The 26812-nt window shown below is 41.4% G+C and overlaps 2 protein-coding genes across 12 annotated transcripts in view; both read left to right on the top strand.

The window, feature by feature from the left end:
* MTOR (mechanistic target of rapamycin kinase) overlaps positions 1-8724 on the top strand; it is a 67502-nt gene extending 58778 nt beyond the window's left edge. For 4 of the 5 annotated variants that reach the window (XM_075172480.1, XM_075172484.1, XM_075172485.1 and 1 more), the window contains 11 exons: positions 189-336; positions 1045-1167; positions 1627-1709; positions 3486-3558; positions 4078-4152; positions 4660-4795; positions 5199-5264; positions 5964-6044; positions 6349-6429; positions 7077-7182; positions 7737-8724. In XM_075172480.1, coding sequence (XP_075028581.1) covers positions 189-336; positions 1045-1167; positions 1627-1709; positions 3486-3558; positions 4078-4152; positions 4660-4795; positions 5199-5264; positions 5964-6044; positions 6349-6429; positions 7077-7182; positions 7737-7752 — 988 coding nt within the window. In that variant the 3' untranslated portion in view covers positions 7753-8724. The remainder of the gene's footprint in view (positions 1-188; positions 337-1044; positions 1168-1626; positions 1710-3485; positions 3559-4077; positions 4153-4659; positions 4796-5198; positions 5265-5963; positions 6045-6348; positions 6430-7076; positions 7183-7736) is intronic. The other variant, XM_075172482.1, reaches the window with a different exon arrangement.
* Positions 8725-9473: 749 nt separating this feature from the next.
* Positions 9474-26373, top strand: EXOSC10 (exosome component 10). Of its 7 annotated transcripts, none has more exons than XM_075172472.1 (26): positions 9474-9639; positions 10469-10605; positions 11066-11189; positions 11679-11783; positions 12269-12434; positions 13186-13324; positions 13616-13691; positions 13835-13945; positions 14378-14521; positions 14840-15030; positions 15752-15908; positions 16554-16702; positions 17019-17069; positions 17830-17941; positions 18611-18661; positions 19198-19276; positions 19478-19560; positions 19920-20015; positions 20654-20728; positions 21207-21294; positions 21532-21605; positions 22158-22326; positions 22809-22870; positions 24064-24137; positions 24757-25279; positions 25539-26370. In XM_075172472.1, the coding sequence occupies exons 1-25, from the start codon at positions 9481-9483 to the stop codon at positions 24785-24787; spliced, it is 2703 nt and encodes a 900-aa protein (XP_075028573.1). In that variant the 5' UTR covers positions 9474-9480; the 3' UTR covers positions 24788-25279; positions 25539-26370. The 7 variants fall into 7 exon arrangements, with proteins under 7 accessions (XP_075028573.1, XP_075028571.1, XP_075028569.1 ...); XM_075172470.1 differs by having other exon boundaries at positions 19439-19560; positions 25555-26367; XM_075172468.1 differs by having other exon boundaries at positions 19439-19560; positions 25539-26367.
* The last annotated feature ends 439 nt before the right edge of the window (positions 26374-26812 follow it).

The following is a 26812-nucleotide window of genomic DNA, read 5'->3' as shown; positions in this document are numbered from 1 at the left end:
ATTATCTGGCAGCAATCTATCCAAATGGATGTTTTAGCTCTGTTTGAAAAGAAGAAAAGCAGGGCAACTACTGAAGAGACAATTTGGATCAGAATCAGATTTAATAGTAGTTATTTTAAGCATGTCAAACTGTAATAATTCACAACATACAACAATTTGAGCTCTGATTCTCCATTTTTTTCCTGTAGCATTCAGAGATATGCTGTTATTCCACTGTCTACAAATTCAGGCTTGATTGGTTGGGTCCCCCACTGTGACACACTGCATGCGCTCATCCGAGACTACAGAGAGAAGAAAAAGATCCTGCTCAACATTGAACATCGCATCATGCTGAGGGTAAAGGGGAAAGCTGGCAGAGTTTTTGGTACATTCTTTTAGGTCTCCAGTGTCTTAATGGAGAATAAAGGGGCGTAGCTTGTTCTTCCTTTCTGATTGTTATTGGTACCAGTAATAAATGCAAAAATATCAGATAAGAGTTATAAAGTGCTACCAAGAGGTAAAATTGGCCATATGTTTATTTGTTTCTCCTTTCCTGTTTTAGCAGCGACCACAAGTTGTTACCATCTGGTGACTAAAACGTGCTTGGAGTTTTGCATGACAATGATGTGCCTTGTACAAGGTGCCGTGCTGCTGGCATTTACAAACATTGTGTCTAAGCAACAGGGCCAAAATTAGACAGACTGGAGAAACTGAACAATACTAGAAAAGTTGGAATTGCTTGCCAAAAAGGAAGGCGTGTGCCAACCCGGAAGAATTATTTGGATAATGTTTTTTGAAACATAGTTACCTTCACAGTATTTTAATTAAATATGGCTATGGACTACTTTGTGGATGCTAAATCATTTGCTATCCCATTTAAAATGAATTCTTCACTGTTGGGTAGTCATCTCACTGTGTTTGGGAACATACTGGTCAGTCTACAAATAATTTCAATATAAACTTGATATGAAATTATTTGTGATTACTGTGTTTCTCATAGTACAACTAGGCATTATTTGAAGTAGTTTTTTTTTAAGTTGCTGAGTGTCACTTCTCAAATTATAGATGGCTCCAGATTATGACCACCTGACTCTGATGCAGAAAGTAGAAGTATTTGAACATGCTGTCAATAACACAGCTGGTGATGACCTTGCCAAACTGCTATGGTTGAAAAGTCCAAGCTCGGAGGTGAGTTCAGCACATGTAACGGCTTGTGTTTGGCAATCAGCATAATGTGGAATTGCCTTCTCTGCAGAAGGAGTGAGAGATGGTGTTTATTCATCATAAACTGCAGATGAATCACTGCAGAACATGTATCTACACGTGGTATCCCCTCACAAGGGGCCTTATAAGGCTCAGATCACAGTGGCTGCCAGAGTGCAGTCCAAAGCACAAGACTGGAGACTGAAGCTCCATATACTGTGCCTGAGGAGAGAAAAGCAGGAACCTCAGAATATATTCTCTTGATGGTTTAGACATCTAATTCAAGGCCATAGGATGTTTGAACGCCCTCCTCAGGCTATGGAGTGTATTGAACCCAAGCATATCACAGTTCCACTTTGTGCAAAATGCAAGTAATGTGTAAATTAAAACATAAGCAATGTGCAACATGCCTGCCTGACTTTTTCTATTTGTCTCTGCTTGTAGGTGTGGTTTGACAGAAGAACAAACTACACTCGTTCACTAGCTGTAATGTCAATGGTTGGATACATTTTGGGCCTTGGGGACAGGTAAGTGAAATTGTAAAGGTTTCTTTTAAATAAAAGCACAGACTGTGTAGGCCTATCAATTCATTCCTTGGATCTGTTCTTATGATAACATCTTTCATTGTGGTTATTGCTGAGTTGTAACGATACCATCTTTCAGGACCTAATTGTGCTGCCATTATTTTCAGGACTGCAAGCATAAGATGTAGGGTTTGTGTATCTTGAGTACAAGTAAGAATTTCTTCCATATTGAAAGGAGTACGCACAGAATTACATCAAGGACCACAAGTTCTAATTTTGTCCTTTCACTAACAGAATGGGAAATCTTTCTACATCCATTCTATATGAGGAAGTGGCCTCAAGTTGCAGCAGGGGAGGTTTAGGTTGGATATTAGGAAAAATTTCTTCACCGAAAGGGTTGTCAAGCGTTGGAACAGGCTGGCCAGGGAAGTGGTTGAGTCACCATCCCTGGAGGTATTTAAAAGACGTGTAGACGTGGTGCTTAGGGACATGGTTTAGTGGTGGAGTTGGCAGTGCTAGGTTAACGGTTGGACTTGATGATCTTAAAGGTGTTTTCCAACCTAAGCGATTCTATGATTCTATAAAACAGAAATATTGTTGACTTCTGCACCAATCTGTGTGCTTGCATGTGCTTCATGCATATGAGATGGCAATTTTTTTGTCAAGTCTGTTAGGACTGTACACGTACATCCAGCTTTTTGGGGAAGAAAGAAGTGCCATGATCGAGCATCAGTTTTTGTTCCCTGAAGTAGCAAAAAGAAATCCAGAAGGTATTTAGTGGCAGAGGTCTCCTGATTCTCCCTCCAAACAAGTTCAGTAACACTACTTATTTTGCATATTTTTTTGCCTGGTGGATATTTATTCTATGAAGCAGGAACCTCTGGTATGTATGTTCACAGCAGTTGTCAGAGAGACACATGAATTCCCCATAAATACTGCTCAAAGACTGCTCTAGACTTAAAGCAAATGAAAGTTAATGCTGGTTTAACTATTACTTAACATGGTGCTTTTTCTGATCTGCAATGCAGACATGTTTTGGAGGGAGGTATGTACAATCCAAATGGATTGAGCAAATAATGAGAAAAAAAAGATCAAATGAACAAATACTTGATTTAGTATATGGCTTACTGTCAAAAGGGGACGCCATAACTTCCAAAATACTTTTGAAGACAATAGATTTTAGATTAAAGGTCTGTAATGCAAAACCAGCTAAACCCTTAAATGTTTTCATAATAAAAGCTTTTATTCCTGAACTTAAAGGTCTTTATAATGAAATTATAAACCTTTGAAAACTGAACTAAAACAAAAATGGAACAAGTCAGCATGAATAGCAGCATCGTGGTTTTCCTAGTCTGAATTGATTCTCTTCTCTTCTGGTCGTAATCCAATTTGCATTACTTCACCTGTAGCATAATTCATTACATTTTTCTCTACTGAAAAAATGAAAAAGCATAAAACAAGTAGAAGAATTTATTCTAACTGAAAAATAAATGTTCATATCCAAGAAATGTACTGATGGCTCTGGTCCAATAGGTTGTTTATCTTTCAAGGTGAGAAGTTCTCTAACCCCTGAGAGGTAATTACAAAAATAATGTGATAGATGCACTGTCAGGAAGCTATTCTGTACATCCTGAGATGGAAGATCTCAGACAGGCAAGCTGTCACTGGCTGTTCTTGTTCATGAAGATAAATATCTTTTCAGACCGGAGCTGCTGTGATTTACATTGGGTTTTTATAATGGTCTGTCACTCTGTTTTTTCTCCTACTCCTTCATCAAAGACACCCCTCCAATCTGATGTTAGACAGACTGAGTGGAAAGATCCTGCATATCGACTTCGGGGACTGTTTCGAGGTAAATCTTTGTATTTGGACGTTAAATTTTCTGTAATATTTCACATTTTCTGGTGGAACAGAAATGAATCTATAAGCCAGGACAAACTGACCTTGGAGTGTGATCCTAAGCAAGCCCTTTGGCTCTCTTTTGGGCTTCACTTTAGCTACAGGCAAGATGAAAATAATAGATACTTTATCTCAGAGGCATGTCTTGGGGATTAGCTGATCACTGGAACAGGCAAAGAAGTGCTAACATCACTTTTCCATAAAATTTCTTGGAGCAATTTAAGCTGCTGATGGGCAGTCTGTGTAATTTGACACTAGCAACTGGGCACACACTTGAGTTTTCCCTCTGTTACGGAGTTAATTATCTAGCTTGTCCCAAAAATTTCTGGAAACTGAGGAACATAAAGCTGGGACTTTATTTCCTATTTGGAATACAACCTTCAAGGTTGTAGCAAAAAAACCGCAGTACTTATTAACTCTTAAATAACAAGTTAGCTATTAATTTACTAATTCTCCATCATCATGTGTTTAGGTTGCAATGACAAGAGAAAAGTTCCCTGAGAAGATTCCATTTAGGTTAACAAGGATGCTGACAAATGCTATGGAGGTAAGCATCCCCTCTTTAATATGAAGAGGGTTGTTCCTAGGGAAAATGGCATCAATTTCTCAGTTTTTCCTGTGTTTTCTGTTGTGGCTAAACCTCTCCACTCCTGTGAGAACCAGGGATGTTAAGATTTCAGCTGCATTTTCTGTAGGTTAAAATATCTCCTGTGATCTTTACAATACATTACAGTGGAAAGCAATTTTTTCATTGATTCAGAAACCCCTGAAATTCCTCCAATTTCTTAGGCCTTCCTTAATTTCCTCATTTTAAATAGCTGTTTGCATCAACCGGACACAGCCAATGGCATGGTACTTCGCAAAGATCATCTTAATGGCAGAAGGGAGCTTCTTAGTTTGTAATGAACATCTATCTTGTTCTCTTAACGAACAAAGCATAGTGGAAGTGAATTCCAGTTTAAAGTACCAGCCAATTCCTGCTTCCTGAATGTTAGGGTTGGAGTTGCATAGTGAACAAAGCAGCATAGTTGATTTGTTTCTTTCTCTTCTGAAGGTGACGGGCCTTGATGGCAATTACAGAATCACCTGTCACACAGTGATGGAAGTCCTGCGCGAACATAAGGACAGTGTCATGGCTGTGCTTGAAGCCTTTGTGTATGATCCATTGTTGAATTGGCGGCTGATGGACAGTAAGTGATTTTGATAAAACAGTGACAGCAAGAGAGTAATCGGTCTGATTTCATACAAGAAACCCAGAAGCCTAAAATCCAATGTCTGTTTGAAGACAATCTGATGAAATTGTTGGTTTGCAAGTGCTATTTTTGTGCGTACATGGTTTTAGGGATTGTAATGTGAAATTACCACAGTGGTTAAAACCCTTTTGCCCTTAAACACAGACACCGAACTAAGCTACATGCAAAATTATTTGGGTTGGTTTTGTATTAGTTGTCATCAGGACACTGAAAGCTATTTTCAGGTGACATAAAATTTGGAGAAGGAGAAAAGCAGTGAAATCTGTATTGTTTGTGGACAAATTTGCTATGAAACGCTGAAACTCCAGTACATGCTTTTCAACTCCGTATTTTCTTGCAGCAAATACGAAGGGCAATAAGCGCTCCCGAACAAGAACAGATTCCTACTCAGCTAGTCAGTCAGTAGGTAAGTAGAAAAGATGGTGTATGTCATGAATGTTTGGAGCATGTTTTTTTTTTAGCAGTGCACAAGACTGGGTAAATATTTTCAAATATTCATCTTCTCAAAAGTGGACAGATAAACAGCTTATTATCATTAGCTTTAGAACTGGAAGTACTTTGGCTCAAAAAGCAGATGCTCCTTTACAGTTACATTAACACCCTTCTGGAGCACACACAAACTGATGTAATCCAAGGTATAATTTATATATGATAATTATGTACTTAGCTACCAAATATTAGTGTACAAAACCTGGCAAGTAGTCATCTGACTGAATGTTGAGAGCTTTGCGTTGAATCGTAGCAGTTGTTTGCTATTACGCTGCAGAATGGGGACAGCGTTTCATATGAAGAGTTCTACAAATAAATATACTTATTTAAAATTTTAGGTTAATTGTACATAATTTCAAAATGTCTTTCAATTACACTTCTATACAAAATGTTCCTACAAGTTGGATAAGGCCTGTAAGTATGTTAGCAGGGGAAAAATAATGTTTGCTCTGGTGATATTCTTAGTGATAGAGATGTGTGGTACACTTGGTCACAGTTAAGTATGCTTTTCAAATGAGCTGATTAAGTTTTGTTAATGTTTCCAGAAGAATATTGTTTTATCTGCTTTTCAGCTTCACATTTATGCTTTTATGTTTTCATGTTTTTTTTTCAATAGAAATGCTGGACAGTGTGGAATTGGGTGAGACAGCCCATAAGAAAACTGGGACCACAGTGCCTGAATCCATCCATTCCTTCAGTAAGTTTCATTGTTTTTTCTATACTGATGCAGAAATTTGTTTTTAGATCAGAAAATTTAATCATGATCCAGACACAATTACATGAGATGGGACAGATGCAATTCCTTGTCAGCATGAATGAGGAATATAATTATTTCTGTTCTCAACTCCAAAAAAAAGGTGACAGAAAATGTACTGGTATCTGGGTTTGTTTGCTCTCAAAATGGTATTTGTGGTGTTTGGGAAGGGCAGATGTAACAGCAGTACAAATGTTTTTATTGTTCAGATGAAGTCCTAATTCTCTTTCCTACTTCTGTCTTTTAGTAGGAGATGGTCTAGTGAAGCCAGAAGCTCTAAATAAGAAGGCAATTCAAATCATCAACAGGGTTCGAGATAAGCTCACTGGTGAGCATGTTTTTTATGTTTATTTAAGATGAACATAAAATCTGATGAGATGGATCAGCACTACTTTCAGTGTTTGTATTTTGTGTTAATCCTAGAATTTAACATATTCTGATTAAGTGGATGAGGCCATTTTCCTGTTTTTGACTAACACCTAAGTACTGGTGCCTGCATTTAGATACAAAGGAGCCTGATTTGAAAAGTACAGAGGTGATTGTAACTAAACAGACTTCATATTTCGCATGTCTTAGCTTGTTAGTGGAAGTGAATTTCTACTGTCCTGGCTTTATAGTTTGCAGCATTTAGTTGCAAAATTTTATGCTTTTAAAGTTTGTAAGAAACTACCCCCAACCTGCCAAATAATGTATTTGAAGGGATTAGGATCAGGATTCAGCTACTAGAAAATTATCTATTGTTGGTTTATCCATTATTTGGAGAAGATAAAAGGAAGAAACCATAATAGGGAGAACAGAGTTCTGGGCTCTGTATGACTTTAGAGGTTCTCCATGTTGGAAAATTTTGCGTTTTATATACTGTAAGGGCAGGGTAGTTAAAAGTCCTATCAGTCCTTAGCTTGCCACCCAGAAGCAAGTTATGTTCTATGATTTGTGACTTCCATTTATGGTTTTTTCCATCCTTTAATTTCAAAGGTCGAGACTTCTCTCATGACGAAACTCTTGATGTACCCACACAAGTAGAATTGCTCATTAAGCAAGCTACTTCTCATGAGAATCTGTGCCAGTGCTACATTGGATGGTGAGTTTGTCATTCAGCTAACCTTGCAAAATTCTTCTCTGAATAATCTGAGCAGAGAACAGCTAAGGAAAATGTCACTTACGTAGTTAGTTATATGTAAGAGCCTTAGCACATGTTGCATCTGCTCTGGTAAATTTTGCAAGCCTATGACAGCGATCCCATAAACAGTCCTCTGTAAGAAAGTTGTTCTTTTAAGTGGTGACAGGGATTTTAGAACATTAAAACTGCAATCAGCCTCAACATTTTAAGTGTTTGAAATAAGGCATGTGGTGGTCACTGATTTCAGTTACAGTAAAGAACCACATGTTCTAAAGTAAACAAAGACGATTTACTGGCATTTTGAGAGTCAGCTAACTTTAGACTATGCTTGGGGAAGTAGGTATTTTTTGCATTTTTAAACATTAGTTAGCTGGGAAGAAGCATGGGGATTACCTGTCAACTTTTCCTGTACTAAAATGGTGCCTAGTTAGCACTGGAATCTCAGTGCTTCTCAGTGTTGCTTTTGTGAAACAATATGCAAGTCAGCATTACTACAATATCTTTGTTTTCTTCAGGTGTCCTTTCTGGTAACAGAAGATTCCAAAGTATCCACAGCCTTTTATTCTGGAGGCTTTTGCACTCCAAACTTGCTCTTCTACAAACACAAACTGAACGTTGGGCTGAAATACAGCCTTTGTCAAATATTTTGAAATGTAAATGAAAAGAGTTATTGTATATTAAAAGTTGGTTTAAGCCAATGTATAGCTGCTGTTGGAAAAACACAAACTGTCTGAAACACAACACTTGATTTGGGTTTCCAGGACAGTGAAGACTGATTGTACCACAGACGTCTATGGTTCCACTTGGTCTTTGGGGAACTGGGGATCCATCGAAAATAACTATATACGGGTTTTGACTTACTTTGCAATGTAACTAAGTCATTTGCAGATTAATTACTGCCCTGGTCAGTCCTCTTGGTGTGGCTGCAGTGAGCTCAATGCGCCTGTGCAGGAGGCTTCATTTAGGTTTGGGAGTGAGCTGGATAACTGGAAAGAAAGAGAAGCAGAATTTTACCATTGTTTCATCCTATTATCTTGTTTTCAAACTTGATTCTTGCCCCAAAATTGGAAACTGTATATCCGCTCATTACACTAGTGCAGGAGTCGTGTTTCAGATTAGATCAGGATATCAGAGCAGATCCGAGAATTGAAGACCTTGAGCTGAGCAAAGTCAGGTGCCCCTATGCGGATTGATCGGTGGCAAACTGGATGCAGGGTAGAAATGAAATACCACTTGGGAGCTTCCCGCAGTGTCTGGATTAAAAAGCAGTATTGGGAAATAACTAGGGAAAGTTAACACTTGGCATAGGAGGCAGACGTGGGGAGAACTGGTCATAACTTGAAACAGAAAATAATGGATATTAAACATGAGGGTGAAGATAAAGTTATGATTTATGAATTAAACATATTAAAAACAATGCACAAAATACAACAGAGTAGCCATGTTTAGATGCCATGTTGTATTTGAATATTTTTGTGCCAATAAATTACACCAAAATGTAAACATTTTGACTGTGTTCTTGTTTATTCCTAAATAATTCTTAGGAAGAGACAGGGAAACAGATTAAGATTTTTTTTTTTTTTAAGTTTCCTGTTGCCATGGATTTGACTTGTCTTTTTCTGCGTCAGTTCAGGTGGTTGGCTATATTTTCTTTTTGATAGCAGCTGGAGGCAAAATTACCAAGACTGAATGATGTCTGTCACTTGTATAAAAGAAACTTGACACGCAACCCCCAAATTTTAGTTTCCAGCCCATGCGATGTCATCCGTGCGGTAAGAACATCAGCTTTCTTGGTCTCAGGGTCACAGCCACAGCTCGAGGGACAGCGTGGGGTGCATCACTGTCCCGGCTGGGGGCTCCGTGGGCTTCCCCAGCTTGTGCTGCACCCCAAAAATGGGAAATAGGGAGGTGGCAGTCAGGGGCTTTGGGCGACATGCCCCTGGCCCCTTTCCAGGCCCTGGTGTGGCTGTTATGGGGACTGTGGGCAGGCCCTGGGCCCCACTGGTGGGTGCCTGTGGGGGAAGAGTGCCGGGGGTCTCGCCGCTGTTAAGCCCTGAGGGGTGTCCCTCAGCGCCCCCCACCTCGGGGGCCCCCCTTTCTTCCCAGCCAGGGGCCTGTTCCGCCACGCCGCCTGGGGGCGCCAGAGGGCAGCCCTGGCGCCCTCTCCCCGTGCGCATGCGTCCCCGCCGGCCCCCCACCGTCTCTCGACGGCTGCGTTCTCGCGAGAGCGTCTAAGCGTCGCGTGGCTGGGGAGGCAACATGGCGGCCGCCGGCGGTGGGGGGAGCGGCAGCGCGGCAGCGGAGAGCCCCGCGGGGCAGGAGGGGTGCCGCGGAGCGGCGGGGCGCCCTGCGGAGACGGAGGGGGGCAGCGCGGCGGCGGCGCTGCCTGGCTTCGACGACGCTGACGCCTTCGTCAAGGTGCGCGGCGGCGGGGCTGGGGGAATTGGGGCGGGCGCCGTGCACTACCGCTCCCGGCGTGCCGTGCGCGGCTCGGGGCATGCCGGGAGCTGTAGTTCTTACCCGTGGGGGCCGCCTGAGGACCCCCGCTTAAGTAGGTGCCACCCGTGAGGGAGCCCCCCGTGGGCGCCCCCCGCCATAGGCGGCAGGGAGGGTACGGGCCGCTCCCACGGGTGCCGGGGACCAGAGCGGCGCGTTGGGGCCCGTTACCGCCCCGGGCTCTGGCCTCTTCTCCGGAGCACGGTCTCGTAAGCGCACCGTCCCTGGATGGGGGTTTGCCGCCTCCCTTACGCGAGTCCGTGATACGCAGAGGAACCGGGACCCTCGTGAGGGCCGTTGCTGGACGTGTGGCGATGGGCATTGCCGCTTGGCTTACAGATCTCGGCATCAGCTACGTTGTGTTTCACCTGTGCACGCTGCTGCTTCCGAGAGAGGCAACGCCTACCGTTCTCAAGCAGGAAGCGTTGCAGGGAGTCGTCTTTGTTAAAATAATAAAGTAGTTATCTGCATTCCTACTGGTTTAATAAGCTTTCTTTCAGACCTTAAATACTAGACTGAGTTTTAAGTCCTGTTCTTGTTATTAGACTTTCATTATTTTAAAGGTCTCTAAATAGACAATGTCAACTAAATGACTGTAAACTTACTCATGTTAAAAAGCCCCATGATATTGCATATTAGAACCACGCAATTCAAACAAGCTAGGCAAAATGCATTTCTACCACATAGTATCCTGGGTAAATGGAGGAACAAAATGCTGAAAAAATGCTAATAACATGCTATTCTTGCACAGTATGCTCTTGGCACAGTGGTAGCTGCGACAAAGGCATCTAATGGGCTTCCTCAGCCTGGCGATGAGTACGACTTCTACCGAAGCTTCCCTGGCTTCCGGGCGTACTGTGAAACACAGGGTGACCGTCTCCTTCACTGGTAAGGATGTATTTGCGTCTCTGGGCCGTTGCTAATAGCTTCCAATCCAAAACAGAAGGTAGCACCCTTCTTTGGAGACTCCAAACTTGCTGTAGGTAAAATGATGTTTTATTTCACATACTAATTTTAGCTACTTTTCTAGCACTTGACAGTTTAAGTAACAGGTTTTAAGAGGGCCTTTCATAATGATTTGGATAAAGAGCTGTGCAGGGAGCAGAGCTGATATAAAATGCATTAGGCTGTCTATTTAAAAAGTTACCTGGTTCATAAGAAATTAATTCTAACAATTAATACTGTATAGGTGTTTTGTCTATTCACTGCCCATGCGATGTTATCTATAGGTACTGCATTTAATTTATTTTCAAACTTTGAAGATATAGAAGGTTGAAGAGAATTGGATGGTTTAGTGTTCAGCATGCCTGTTTTCAAATTGCTGATAGCTGTACTGTTCTCTTGGAAGCATGAGCAAGGTGATGCAATACCATGGCTGCCGTAGCCACATTAAAGATCGCAGCAAAGTGACAGAGCTGGAAGATAAATTTGATATGCTGGTTGACTCCAATGACATCATTCTTGAAAGAGTGGTAAGCAAATTATTTCTGGATGTTGTTCTTATAAACTGTTCAGTTGCCACAATTTTTTTTTCTTTGCAAGAATTTCAGTGGTAGTGTTTTCACAGTTACATTTAATGTTTCCTCAATCTGGTTTTCCTTTTTATTCTAAAAACATTTCCATGTGCTAGGCCAGTGATTACAGCAGCTAAGGCAGATGGATTATGGCCCAAAGGGAAGGAAGGTAACATGAGGAAACTAAATACAGTTTGGCACAAGAACCTCATAACCTGAGAACAGGTCTGTAAATTCATAGAGCTGCTTCTCTGAGGAAACTCTTCCTACCCCTAATGTTCAACATATTCCTCCCACATTTGTCTATCTCATGTTGCACAGAATTCAGAGGAAATGGCTGTGGAGGTATTTATACCTGTGTGACTTTCTTTACTCAGTCTGACTAGAGTGGCTGAGCATGATAATTTAACAGGTGCTTGGTTTTCACCTCACTTTTCTGGAATTTAGGGTATTTTATTGGATGAAGCAGCAGGAGTGAACAAAAACCAGCAACCAGTCCTCCCTGCTGGGTTACAGCCCCCACAGACGATCATTTCCAGCTGGAACCGCAAGGTGAGGCCTCTGCACTCAGTTTGCTGTGTTACCTTAGCTTTTTTCCCAGCATTGGCGCTACTGATTTACCAGTGGAGTTGAGCAGTTAAACGTTCCATCACATTTTTTTACATGTCCTAACTCCCTCCCTCTTTTTTCCTTTTCCTATTTATTCAAACTGGATTCTGTGTGTTTTCCATTTGCTATTTCAGTTTCATGTACACAACAGCCTTTCTTCTACTTATTCACATGAATTCAGGATCCTGATTCAGAGAACTTTCATTCTTAGGTGCTGGACTCACTGCAAAAGAGGGACTCACTTTTGAGTTTGGGGTATAACTTTATTCCTATATATATAACTATATATTCCTATATATATATATATATTCCTATATATAACGATATTCCTATATATATAACTATATTGGGTCAGGCTGAGTAAAAAAAACTCTGAACGTTTGTTAAGTCATGTGAGTTTTAGCTGTGGTTTACCTTCTTTTAAACAGGCAGGAGAATCTCACAAGAGGGCTCAATCTGAAACCTTCCGACTGCTTCATGCCAAGAATATCTCTCGACCACAGCTTAAGTTTCGGGAAAAGATTGACAATTCCAACACTCCCTTTGTACCTAAACTTTTTATCAAGCCAAATGCTTTGAAACCTTTGCCTGAAGGTAAGGGGTTTATTTTTTGTTGGGTAACCTATTGAGAGTATTTGACACAAATCTGTCCTCACAGTCTAGAGGAGAAATTATTGACTGTAAAAACAAGTAACAGCAGGAGATGTTGACCTTGTAGGTGCGGTAAGCTCTGTGACGCTGTTGTTTACATATGTGCAATGTGAGGGTAGGTCAGCATACAGCATCTTCTTGTTGGTATACCGTAAATAATCTGTTCCAAACAGATATTCTGCTGCTTCTCTTTACCACCATTGAATGTGCATGATGAGAGTCGCTCTGGCACCAGAAGTGGTCTTGACTAGTCTAGTTGGTTTTACAGATACTTCTTTCTAATTAGTTAGGAGCGCCAGGTATAAGGTTAGACCTACCTTTGCTTGGGTGCTTTATCAAAGCCACCAGCATAACATCCTGTCTCAGCAACATGTCATTCTGCTGCTGCTGATTCATCCTTAGTCTGCGCGGTTGTACTTTTAGTAACTGGGAATGATTGAAAGATTTTTCTGAAGATTTTTCAATCTCCTTCCAAGTTCTTGAGCAGAACCTCCTTGCGTCTTGCTTAACAACAGCCTGGTAAAACCTAGTAACTGAGTTGTCAACTGAGAGGTGCAGGCAGAAATCTTGCTGACAGCAAAAGCTGCAGATCTAAATTGTTAAGATTTTTGATACTTTATGATTTTAATAGGATCTTGTGGTGGGTGGAGGGGAGAGAGTAGTAGGCTGAGAACATGTTGTGTGTGGGACCCAGTCCAGTTGTTCCATATTGGTTGTCCAGCCCTCACAAAAAGTGGACGGGAACGAAAGGAGCGCCCTGAAGACTTGGATGTACCAGCTGCTTTGGCAGACTTCATACACCAGCAGAGGACGCAGCAAACTGAGCAAGACATGTAAGAAATTAAACTGACAGCAAGGTGCTTGGAGTATCGTTGGTGAACATGCACTTGTATGGTCCGCTGTGCTGATGCTATTCATGTGTAACAGCTCTGCATGTGTTTGTGTCTGCACACTACGTTGTGTGTGATTTGCTTTAGACATCTGCAGTTATTTTAAACCTATGCTTAGTAAGAGACAAAATTTCTACTCAGTAGGGAAACTGCCATAGCTCTCGAAGTCTCTGTGCTCTGGCTTCATAAGGATGACTGAAATTTAGTCTGTGCCTGTCTTCCTAATTTCCACAGGTTTGCTCACCCTTACCAGTATGAACTGGAGCATTTTTCTCCACCAGATGGAGTTCTCAATAAACCAGAACCCCAGGTTGGTGCCCACATTAATTTAAACTTACCGCAGATGCACTAAGTTTACAGCCAGCCATACTTGACGAATTTCAGAATTGAGGGTGGGGGTCAGGGGTGAGAATTGACAGAGAACATACCATGCCTAATAATTTGCTCTGCCAGATGTACAGGCCCATCAAGGAAACACCCTGTCATTTTATCACCACATTGGATGAGCTGGTAGAACTAAATGAAAAGCTTATGAACTGTAAAGAATTTGCCCTGGACTTAGAGGTAATCAAATTGCCTTTTCTGTTTAAAAGTTACATGTGTACTGTTAGTACCTAGTAGACCATTATATTCTTCTAGTTGTTTTGTAGTCTTCTCTTTCTCCTGCTTTTTGTACTTTCTGACGTGAAAAGATAGTTCATGACCCTGACCTGTCAGATATTATCTAGAAGTTTGAATTAAACTGTGTGAATATTCTAAGTTTTCCAACTTACAGTACTGGTTGCATACTTCATACTGAATTTGATCTTCTTTCAATTCATCCCATGTTTTTTTATGTTATGTTAGTGACTGCAAAGAGAAAGCTTGCTCATCCAGTTGTCTTTTTCTTTAAGAAGTCCTCTGTTACTTTTTCTTTCTTCATTTGGGGTGCTGTTTGTTTTATAGTATTACTTCTGTAATGGATCCTAGCTTACGTCTCTCTTCCATGTGTTTCAGCACCATTCCTACAGGAGCTTCCTGGGCTTGACATGCCTGATGCAGATTTCCACCCGAACAGAAGACTTCATTATTGATACACTGGAATTGCGCAGCGACATGAACATTCTCAACGAGACCTTCACAGACCCTGCAATTGTGAAGGTCAGCTGCCAAATTCACCAATTCACCACCAGAATTCCTTCCCGCCTCCTTAGTTTAAGCTTTATTATAGTTAAAAGCACACTGTGCTCTGTCTTGGTCACTTGGCTTTGCTTTCATTGTAATTTGTTCATGTGCCTGTTTCCTTGATGTAAGTGGGGAGTTACTTGCCAAGTGCACTCATTTAGTAGTTCTGCATTTAACAGTGAAGGACAGAGAGAAAAGAAATCTGGTCCTAGACACAGGAATATGAAACGCAGCACTGCCAGCCTGAGTAGAAATGTTCTTCCTAGGATTCTCAATTTTTTTTTGCTTTTCAAGGTCCTTCATGGTGCTGATTCAGATGTGGAATGGCTGCAAAAAGACTTTGGTCTGTACTTGGTGAACATGTTTGATACTCATCAGGCTGCTCGTCTCCTCAATCTTGGCAGGCATTCTTTGGACCACTTGCTAAAGCTGTATTGCAGTGTGGATGCTGACAAGCAGTACCAGCTGGCTGACTGGAGGATACGGTAAAAACTGACCCCTTAAATGGGCTGGAGCTGCAAGGTAGCGCTTATCCTTGTTTGTATTGTTCCTAGTTGCAAGCCCCGTAGTTGTAGGTTACTCTCAAAGTGAACGAGCACAGTATTTACCTGGCTGTGCTTTAAGTTCTTTCATGAGTGTTACATTTTCCCATGTTTCTTTAGAAAATGTGTTCTTTTGGGAAGATCAGGGAAGAGTAAGTAATGAAAAGCTCCTGGAAGCTCAATTCTTAGCAACAGCGCTTAACCATTGCAGTGTTATGGAGAAAGTCAGTATTTGCTCCTCCAGAGCCCCCACAAAAACGTTCAGTCGCCCGCACTAGGTAGAGGAGTATGCTGTTGGAGCAATGAGCTTGGCTATGCAGATGGACCCTGCACACCACAGAGATCCCAGGCCTACTTTATGTAGGCTCTGGGGAGAGAGAAGAGTTACGACAAATACCATAGCAAGCAGTTTTGCCATCTGACTTAGCTACACAGCAGTCCCGCTCTCTGGCGTGTGAACAAGATGCCATCTGAATTGGAGAGTGCACAGCGTGTTACTGCTGTTGCCCAACAAATCCTTCAGTAAGGAAACAGAAGAATTTCCGTATTAGTTCTTGGCGTGTTTTATGTGCAGTTTGCCCTAATATACCTTGCAAGAGGAAAGTGACAGTTTGGCGGGGCAACTGAAACTAGCGTATTAGTGTAATTTTGGCTCTTTTTCTAGCCCTTTACCAGAAGAAATGATTCAGTATGCCCGTGATGACACTCACTACTTGCTCTACATCTACGATAAAGTGAGGGAGGCGCTGTGGGAGAGAGGGAACGAGCAGCCCACTCAGCTGCAGGTTGTGTGGCAACGCAGCAAGGACATCTGCCTGAAGGTAAAGCTTCACCTGGTTGGATTACCTGGATCAGAGTATGGGCTTAGTAGGACAGAAAGTCCTTTGCCTATTCTACATCTGTTGCATAGATGCAGGTTTTTTTCCTCTTTGTGTGTCTGAAAACAGCTGTATAAAGTCTGACTCAGTTGTGTGCAGTCACTTGTTTCACTAGCTAAAATCCTTAGATTCAGATGCCCTCTTCCTGTTTTTTGAGTGCTGGCACTCCTTGGCCTCCTGATGCTTTCAGGTGTGTCTTTCCCAAGAGAGAGGTTACACTTCCAGTTCTACTGGACATTCCTAGAAGTTCAAAGCCTAGCTGGAGTTGCATTATGAGTTAATTATATTGTGCCTGTGGAAAACGCTCTCTGTGAAAGTAGACCTTGTCTAATGTAGTAATGCGTGAAGATACGATATGTCTAAAGCTGTTCCTGGAATTGGTGAGGCTGGTTTTCCCCTAAAAATGGATGAGGTGTATGTTTTTCAGGGATAGGCTCCTACCAATAGTTTAGGGTAAAAGCTCCAAGACGCATTGTACCTGAGTTTATTGAGTTCCCTTATGTCTGTGTGAGATTCTGTCTGTCTCAGTGAAGCAAGGCAAACTAGAGAGCACAAATCTGATACTGATCATCTTTTTTTCCTGCCCAGAAATACATCAAGCCCCTCTTTTCAGATGAATCCTACCTTGAGCTCTACAGGAGGCAGAAAAAACATCTCAACACACAGCAGCTAGCAGCATTTAGGTTGCTGTTTGCATGGAGAGACAAGATGGCGCGTCAAGAGGATGAGAGTACAGGGTAGGAAGTCTTTTGTTACAGACACTGGCTTAATACTTCAATGAGTCTCTTGGATTGTGCCCCTCTCCTCCTCCCTGAGGTGGAATCACTTTGTTACCTGTAGAAATTAGTGTACTACCTCAGGCTGCTTTTTACACAGAAGTCCTGTTATGTTAGCAGTAAATTCTTGCAGGTATCTAAATCAGCCCTACTTAATTTCTTTTTAACTGATTTCATCTTTTCAGACCTTGTAATTGGGGTAGACTTGTGCACTTTGAATGTATTTTTAAGGATTTTTAACATTCTGTTACATTTACACCACCTCTTTGTGTTGTAGATATGTGCTACCAAATCATATGCTATTGAAGATAGCAGAGGAGCTGCCCAAGTAAGTTTTGTTCACCCTTGAGGAGTCTCATTTGATTTTAATATCCAGCAAGTCGTTTCCTAGTGTGTCATTATTTCTGCAGCTGTCAATACTGCTTTTCTCTATAGTTCTTCAGTTTGGAAAGGAAATAAATAGCAATACTCCTTCACAAGCCTCCAAACTTCTTCTGGGATACATCTCTATCTGATTTTGTTCCACTAACAAAACATTCCTTTGCATTGCTATACGTCACATATCCCCCTTGAGATTCCTACAGTATTATAGAGCAAGAGAGAGATGAGTTCCCCATAATATTTATTTGGGGTTTTTTTCAGTTCTTAAAGGGGTTGGGGGCAGGGAGAGAAGGGGCAGATCCCTTAAAACACCCAATTTATACATTTTCCTCAAACACTTGGCACTCATCATCTAACATCCATACTTGAGAATAATAAAAATGCATCTTTAAACGCGAGTCTGCTGCTGGGTTCAACTTCCATAGACAAATACTGAACAAGGAATGAAATGAAGAAGGGGACAGACAGACAGACCACAGAAAAGATAAGTGAGAGGAGAGCTGAGTTAATGGTTTCTCCTTACCTGCACAAACCTGGTATAGAAGAATTTTTCATCACAGAGAATAAACTCTGACAGATTAATCTGACTTGTCTTATTCTGTCACAGTCAGGACCGTGGTTATATCTGGTTGCACGTCCTCTGAATGCAAATGCCTAACATACTGGCCATAAATACAGCACACTGTATTTTTCTCATCTCTCTTTAGAGAACCCCAGGGCATCATTGCTTGCTGTAATCCAGTCCCACCACTAGTTCGCCAGCAGATTAATGAATTGCATCTTCTCACTCAGCAGGCCCGGGAGATGCCTCTTCTCAAGGTAGGAGTAGCTCGTACGACGCAAGAGACTCATCACTTGCTTTCCATAAGCCAGGCACTGGAGCTAAATGGTGACCTAAGATGATGTGTATGCTGAAGTTTGCTTTTTGAACACTGTGAATATAGTGTTCTGTAGTACAGCTGAAAGATATATTGCAACTTCTTCTGGCCTGTCTATTGTCTGCTGTGTACTGGCTTACACACCGTGTGGTTTCCTGGAGAACTAGAGCAGTAAAAGAACACACTACTTGAACAGGGTGCAGTTGTCTGTCTCACATTGCACATCATGTTTGCCTGTGTGAGGAAGAACTGGACCTTGTAGAATTTGTTGGCCAAATAAATGGATTCATAAATCTTTTACAGCTCTGGTGAAGCAAAAAAAAAACCCAGGTGTAAGAGGTTCATTAGTTAAAATATATTGTCAACATGTTGATATTAATACAGTCTTCCTCTTCTAGTGAAACAAAACCATTTGTGAGCCTGACGGTGTCCTTTCTGTGTGAGGTGTTTAAATGTATCCATATGCAAACACTGCGGGAGAAGAAGAAAGAATGTAATTTTATTAACATGCTAGCTTGTAATAAACGTGTTGAAAACATTGATAAGGAGGCCAACCTAGAAGAAATAGGGCAGGTGCATTTAAGTGACTTTTCTTTCTCTCCCATTCCAGTCGGAGATTGCTGTGGCAGTCAAGAAGAAAGCACCTCTATACAACCCTGAGGTACTGTTTACATAATGTTTGTTACCTAATGTCTTAAGCCTTAAACTCAGAAACAAATGTAGCAAAATTCTAGCTTCTAGTAAATTGTTTGTTCTCATCCATTTTACAGGTCTCTCCGCTTTAGCTTAATGTTACTTTTCTGTGCTAGGCTTATAACATTACCAGCTGTAAATTGGTATTTTACAAACCACCATAATAGCAGCACTTAAGGCTTCATCAGCAAACACTCTAGGTTCATGTGTGTTAGTCTGTATTGACTGACCTGTGAGAAGTTTCGGATGAGTTTCTAAGGCTGACTCGTTTACTCTCCTCGCCCGTATGAATTAAAGCATCTCCATTAGCCAGTGTTTGCACAGATATCCTTCTGATGCCAGATGCAATGTGGTCTGGCAGGTGAGCTATATTAAGAATATTCAGTCTCTGAATTTCACACTTTTATTTGAATTTTTATTAATGTTTCTCTGCAATATGTGAAAACATACACAGATTCATAGAGTAGTGTATTAATGGTGTTTGTAATTTGAATCTGTCTGCAGAGGCTGGAGAATACCTTCTTTGGACCACATGACAGTTCCCGGATTCCTGTGGATGATTTTCAGAACAACTCTGCCTTAGGTAATTTGGACTTAACCTAAAAACTGTGCTAATAATGACATGATGTGGCTTTGACATGAGGAAATAAGCAGCCCTGAAGAAACTTTCAGTGAAATCTCATTACACAAAATAGCAGTGAAATATACAAGTACCTAATAAAAATTTTGTCTCCTTTTCATATAGAGCCTGCACCAATTTTGGAACACGGTTGTCTCTTTTCAGACAGTGAAAAGACAATGAATATTCAGGGTGTTCTGCCAGAGTCAACATGTCTTGTCGCTACTGCCACTGTCAGCATATTCAGTGTAAGCAACATGTTTGTGGTAGTGTCAGTATTTAAGTATTAGAAAACATACTTCGTAATCTGATAAAAATGTGTAAGTATTAGAAAACATACTTCGTAATCTGATAAAAATGTGTGAAAGTGTTGCAAGAAATAGTAAGGTGGGACGTGCATGGAAATGATATTGGCTTCCTGTCAAGCATATGGCATAACCAAGACAACTAGGTTAGGAGGCCAGCAAGTTAATTACATCTGTCTGGATGGTTACTGCCATCAGTGGAATTTCAGATAGAGTGAGAAATAATATGCATGAAATGGCAGTAGCCAAAACCAAAAATTACTAATGTTAATATTTCTTCCTTTTTTTTTTTTTTTTTTAAGGAATGTGATGAAGATGAAGGAAATGAGAAGGCTTTAACCACTGCACAACAGAAGGCTCAGCGTATAATGGAGTCCTTTGAAAATCCATTTAGAATGGTAAAAACTCCCAATACATATTTGTAGTGGGACTCATGAACTACCTAGTGTAGATGATGCTCTGAGCTGTTTTTCCAGGCCTCTCTGAAAAAGCTTGATACAGCATCAGCTGCTGCTCTCTTACTGGAATCAAGAGATTGTCCTTCTTGCAAAGCACGCACGTGTGGACTTGTTTTCAAAACACATTGAAATGCCTCTTAGATATATGTCTTTCTACATAGTAAACAGACCTCTCACTGTTGTTTTTTTTAATCAAGTTTGAGGTTTTTTTAATTTGCATCACATTTTCATCTCTACTTTATGGCTAGAGTTAGTGAGCTGATTTTACTCTTGTAATGAATCAGAAGAACAATAGAATGCTTTGTTATAGATTTGGAGTGGCAAATTACTAGGAAATAATATCAAAACAACTTTGGTGTGTGGTTGGGGGTTGTTTTTTTGGGCTTTTTGTTTGTTTTTTCTTTAACATTTCTCTTGGCCATAGCTGTGGTAACTTTTCTTTTTCCAAAAGGTGATCTATCTGTAGAATGTTTCTTAAATATGAACTTTTTGATTTGGAACATTTTAAGTAGCATTTTAGCAATGAGCTAAATATCATGTGTTGTGTTTAAGACAAAATGGTTTTTTCCTCTCTGCAGTACCTACCTTCGGAACAGAATCCTGCCTATGTCTCACAATCTGCAAAGTTTGACCCATCATCAAAAATTTATGAAGTAAGACTCGTGCTAAAATTTCCTGCCAAGTAGTACAAAAGAAACAAGTAGATTATTTTCCTTTGAGAACCTCAGCAATATAGGAATTTTCTTTTCTCCTTGGATTCTCATTAGAAAAAGAATCCAAGTTTTGAGAAACTTGACATGTTTCTGAATCTGTAGTTCATTGTTTCTGTAGCATTCGTATCCTTCGAAGAACCAGGGATTGGAGACATTCTACTGTATATTCCCTGTCTGTCAAAGCTACAAACTACTACTGAAGTCTGTATCTCCCTTTGTTCTCATGGCTTGTTTGTAGCTCAGAACTTCTAAAGCACATGGTTTTACTTTACCTGGTGCAGCAGATCTTAATCTCTTTTACAATCCAATTTGATCTTTTGTACTCTTAATGAAGACCAGCATGTAGTAGCAAGCTTATAAACTCCCTTTTGCTGTAAAACTTCAAAGAAAGTGATCCCGGGTAATTTTTTCATTGCAGATCAGCAATCGATGGAAGTTGATGAGTCAGACACAAGTACAGAAGGAGTCCAAGGATGAAACCAAAAAGAAAGCAGCCCAGCAGTCAGGTACAGCCATTCTTTCCTTCCTCAATGTGTCGGCCAGCATGCTTTTCCCAATGCACATAGGTTGTTTCCCAGTTACAAGAAAACTTTAGATAATCTCATTCCTGATGGATGAGATTGTTTGACAACAGTTGTACTCTATTTAGTTTGAAACTTGCTACGAGCTGGTTCGCTTGCTTTTTCTAAGCTCCTGGGTAACTGACTCCTGCTTTTTACGGTAATGCTTGTTTGTTTCCATAGCTGCTCGTGACCAGGCACAGAAGGTGTATAAAGAGGCAACAGAAAATATTGTGTCTGTTCGTCAGCAAGCTATGGTATGTCATTGAATTCCCTACTTCCAGCCTTTGCCCGTTTTGACCTTTATAACATATTTCAGAATGAAACCCTGAGCCCTCTAACTCTGAAATACCTGTATGACAGTCTTTTGGTAGTGGTTTTTCTGTGGTTCTGCCCTGTGTGTAGCAACAGGCCCCTAGGAACTGTGCTGTGCAAATCCTCACATCCCTCCATATCTTCGGCAGGGAATGTTTTCCACTGCTGCACCTCTCTGCTCCTCACTTGCCTAGGTTTCCCCAAATCTGCCTGTAGAGCCACAGCAGATCTCAGCCTCTAGTATCCTGTGAAATGACAACTTGGCTTTTAATCTGAGAAGTCCCTGTTATGAGGAAAAAAAAAAAGCCGTTTAGGCCCAAAAAACATCACACCGCTTTCTCCCCTCACTATTATTGCTGCAGGCAATAGCTGTCACTGGGGCCTAGGTCCACTGGGCAGTTCATCTGCATGCTGGTGTTCATGCCTACACAGAGATGTTTCATTCTCCTCTCCTGAACTTGTCCTTGTTTCTGTTCTGTGGGTTGCTTTCACAGCAGGAACAAGCTAATAAGAAGAGGGAGAGAGTCATGAGTGAAACGGGAACAGAGTTGCCAAAACAAGAGAAGAAACGGCCAAAAGCCTCCCAGCAACCAGAGAAGCTGGAAGCACCGAAGCAGTTTACCCCCTTTGATTACAGCAAGTCCAACTTCAAAGTGTTTGCGGGTAAGATCTGGATCTCTTGCTAGAGTGCTGCAGGCTGTGGAAAATGTTGCCAGCTGAGCTCTGAGAAGGCTGTGTGTGAATGTAGGTGCCAAGGCAGTATAAACTGTTATAATGCACTTACCTTACAGTGGGGAAATACTATAAGAAATTAACTTGGGGAACGTACAGCTTAGCATCCCTTTGCTGATTTGGAAACAAAATCCTGAAACCGTTGGCCAAGGGGATTGTGGATTCGTATTTTGCTTCTTTTCTCTGTAGAGAAAGTCATCTGTTTAATTGGACCCCAGAAACTAGGAGGTGAAGAAGATTTGACTCCTTTGTAACAAGTATCTATTGAAAAGCATCTCCTGCCCTTAAGAGACTGTTGTGGTTTTTAGCATGTGGGAGACTGCAGTGAAACCTCCTTATCATTAGAGGAACACTGTGGATGTACTGTTCTTTCTGGAAAATTTTATTGACAGCTTCTCTCCTCTCTCCCGTAGGAAGCAGCAAATCGAAGCAATCGCCACAATTTGATCCTGCCAAGCAAGCTTACGCAGGCAAGGTACGGACATGTCATGAAAGAAGGAACAGAAATGATCTGCAGAATGTTCCCTAACAGCACTTGGTACTGAGGTGCAGCTTCCAATCACGAGTTCATACGTTGTATTATAGCTTCTTCCCATTCAGGAGGAGTTTTCTGGGGGCTCCTCAGACTCTTTTGGTGTTTGCCACCTCTTCATACATTGTTCACACCTATGCCTCCATACATCACAGGCGTGACATTTAGACCACAGCACACCACCACAAATTCCCAATACCAGTTCAAGGCACTTTCAGAAATCTCAAAGTCAGTCCAGTTATTCCAGGCTATGGCAGGTTTGCGTGTTGCCCGCATTCTCCACCAAGTACTGTCATTAGGAAAACAGTCTCAGCTCAGAGAATTTTTACTTAATTCATTGCTAATTGAGATTGAGAGATTGAAGAGAAGAAAGAAAACATAAACAGTCAAACACATACTTAGGAAAACGTGTGACCAGCACAGGGCAGTTCCTGGGCTGTCGTCATCCCCCACCCCAGGTCACCCCTGCAGACCCGGGTTACCTAAAACCCCCCATGTATACCCTGCATAGTGCTCATGCGTGGAGCGTTTGGGTGCTGATGCGTGACGTCAGTGGGCCTTCAGGCGTGAAGTAATAGGGTGCCTATGCGTAAACTCATTGGGCACTTGAGCATTAATTTCAAGTTCTGAAGGTCTTGTCTTGCATTTCAGCATCTTTCCTGTGCATGCTGCCTTCCTGCATACTTAACTGGAGGACAAATGGTACCAGGGAGCATCTTAGATATTCATTAAAAATCGTATTTTAGAAGCTGAACAAGTTTATGCCCGATAGTGTAGGAAACAGTTTCCTGTGCAATCCCTTTTCTGTGTTAGTTGAAACTTGTTTCAGGAGAAAAAAAGAAACCAATTGGTGAATTTGGGACACCCTGTACAGATCTTTCTGTCTAGATGGGTAAAATCTGTCATCAGTGGGGTATTGTGCCTCACATGTCAAGGTTAGACCAGTAGAACAGCACTTACTCAGATGAATTCAGCGCATATGCATGTAAAGAAGTCCTAAAACATAAAGGTCACAGTGTAAATGAGCAGTGTTCTTGAAGTGGGAGGGACCTGACAGCACACGAATCTCATGGAATATACTGTATTTGGCAGGTACCTCACGGTGGTGGTGGTGTGTTTTTTTTTCTTCTGTGCAGAAATTTGCTGGAGCTAACAAACTTCAACAATCTGGAAACCGAAGCATGTCCTACCTGGCGGGGAAAGCTGATAGGTGTGTTGTCAGCCTGCTCTCATCCCAGCGGTGGAGTGTTTTCACGCCTGTGCCCCGGAGCTATGGGCAAAGCATAACTATTGTCCTCTATTGCTGTGGGAGCTTAAGCACATTTTTAATGGAAGAGGTTGCGTAACATCTACTCGCGTTCATTTCACAGCTTGACGTCAGTTTAAAGGAAAAAAGGAACAAAAAAAAAAGGCTTAGTCAGGATTAATACAATCAAAGACAATTCTGGGTGGAAGGTTTGAAATGCTGAGGTAAAAGTTTGTGTTAATAGATGTGGGAGTCGCTTTCTTTGGCCACAAAGATAGGTAGAGGTGGGAAGAACATTTGCCTAGCTTGGGAGGAAGATAAATAACAGTACTGCCAAATACGAACATTCTTGTTCAGAATAGATACTTAATGTATAGCTTACCAGGCTTGATCCTTGGTAATATTATTATTTATATTATTTAGTCATAAAAGAGCAACACTACGTAAGGGCAGCATTGGAGGGAGAAAGGTTCTGTCTGCGTCATGACCCTTTCTCAGCAGAATCATTGTAATCGTAGGTTTTTAATCTTGAGTGAATTTAGAGCAAGAGTTAAAGTCTCTCTGTAACTGTCGTCTTTTGCAGGGGTTCCAGGCACCACTGGCCAAAGAGATAGTCCTTGTTACAGGACCTGTGGGAGTTGCTGCTGAACAAAACAATAGTCAGAAGTATTGTCACCATGGGAAGGCAAATACCGGTCATTGAGCAGTTTTTGTACAGAAATGTTTTTAAACCCATTAAAATCCTTTTTTTCCAAAAGGAAAAACATCTTAATTGATTTCACTTTTATTATATTCACATTGGGTTTTTTTCTAATTATACTCACAATGTTGCTTTGTTTCTAATTTTGAAAATTTATCCTGTGTTCTCAAACACAGTAAGGCTAAACTTGTCACTTCTTGGAGTTGCTTGAAGTCCAGAACCAGCATGTCAGTGGAGTATGAGAGGAACCTCTTGGCATCTCTAAAGCCAGCACAAAAATAATAGAGAGATTCAGTAGATGTGACTCAAACTCCAGCAGTCCAGAGGAGGAAATAAGGCCAGACTGTCTTTTATGTTAGACCTTGCTTACAAATTGAACTACACAGCTCATCTCTTACAGGACAAGGTAATATGAAAAATGAGTGTGTTTACCTGGCCGTGTTTGTGTATTTTTGAGCAAAGACTTTAAGGGGAAAAAAGAGTTAGGGTACTTTTTGGATCCAGTGGTTTCATCATCAAGTTACAGAGTGGAAGTTTTTCACCATAGAGTGAAAGCAGTAGCATTGGGTAGAAAGTAAAAACACAGTGCAATATTGGGTTGGGGAAAGCCAGTGAGGTTCTGTGCTGCAACTGCATGTCGGTACAGCTATACTAACATTTCATAGTTCTAAATGCCCACAGTGAGTTATCCTGAAGTCTTTGTAGAAAGAGTATCAGCCCACAATAGGATGGATGGATGGCAGAGCTTACTCTAAATGCTGACAACTGGAGGCTGGTAATGCTGTTGTGAAAGAGGTAAGCAACATTACAGTTTAACGGTCGGGAGTACCGAAGGGTAGGGCTGGTGTGACTTTGCTTGAAGCCACATTAAATCAGTGGCAGAGCTGCTTCCTGGGTTATGGGTCGCTGCGCTGACCAACGGATCTTGCTCCCTTTCCCAAAGGCCTTGGCTTTACTCTATGATTTCCTTTTCTGACTAAGGATTTTCCATTTCATGCTCACCAGTTTTGGCAATGTAGAATTTACTTCTCTGACTGTTAGGCTAGGTGCAAGGACTGAGCAGGTAGTGGTAAAAAATTTCCCTCTCTGTTCCTAAACCGAGGGCTTTATTTTACAAAGACTGTGAGGAGGTTTGGGATTTTGTTTGTTTGTTTTCAATCTTTTCCCATATTTCTGGGCAGTAGGGAGTGAAAGGAACAGAGGAGGGTTTTTCCTCCTTAGGTATTTTAGTATGAACAGTGGTGTGACCAAGCGGCATTGTAATGGTAGAACAGAGTCCCTTTCTGCTCATAAAATCTGCTTGCATGGCTGAATATTGGAGAATGTTTTTGAAAAGAGGCAGTTAAATAGCAATTGTCTCTAAGTGCATTGGCAGGGGCTGCCAATTCCCCTTCTTGTCAGCTTTACCACGTCTGATACTTCTGTAACTTGAAGAATGAGTTAACTCTTGCCAAAGGCCCTGTTGGCTGCAGAGGTACTAAAATTTCTATACTTTCTTTAAGTCCTCTACTTTAAATTCCATGCAAGGTGACATTTCAAGGATTTTAGTCTTTTTCTGTTTTCCCTTTATGAGTTGCAGCTTACTGCCATAGGTTCTAAAAATGTCTTTAATGGACGTGACTAGCAAATCCACGCATGCTTTATTCACCTGGTTACACCTAGGAATCGGATGGACTCGTAGCACTAGGATCCGCCATCCGAGGCTGTTCTGCTGCCGTGCAGCAGTCGTTCAAGGTCTTTGCGTAACCTGGCTGGAGAACTACTCGGTGTAACCTCGGTGAATCCCTCCCGCAGCCTGCTCTTCGCAGGGTGCACCGCGTTTTGTAACGCTGCCGAGTGCGCGCCGGGGCACACGAACGCGAGAAAGGAATCTGCTTTCGTAACATCTAACCCTTAAAACATCCAAATGAGGCTTTTTTTTTTTTTTTTTTTTTCCCTT

The sequence above is a fragment of the Calonectris borealis genome, chromosome 23, assembly GCF_964195595.1.
Source record: "Calonectris borealis chromosome 23, bCalBor7.hap1.2, whole genome shotgun sequence".
Taxonomy (NCBI): Eukaryota; Metazoa; Chordata; class Aves; order Procellariiformes; family Procellariidae; genus Calonectris; species Calonectris borealis.
Note: the sequence above shows the minus strand (reverse complement) of the source record. Positions and strands in the feature narration are given on the sequence as shown.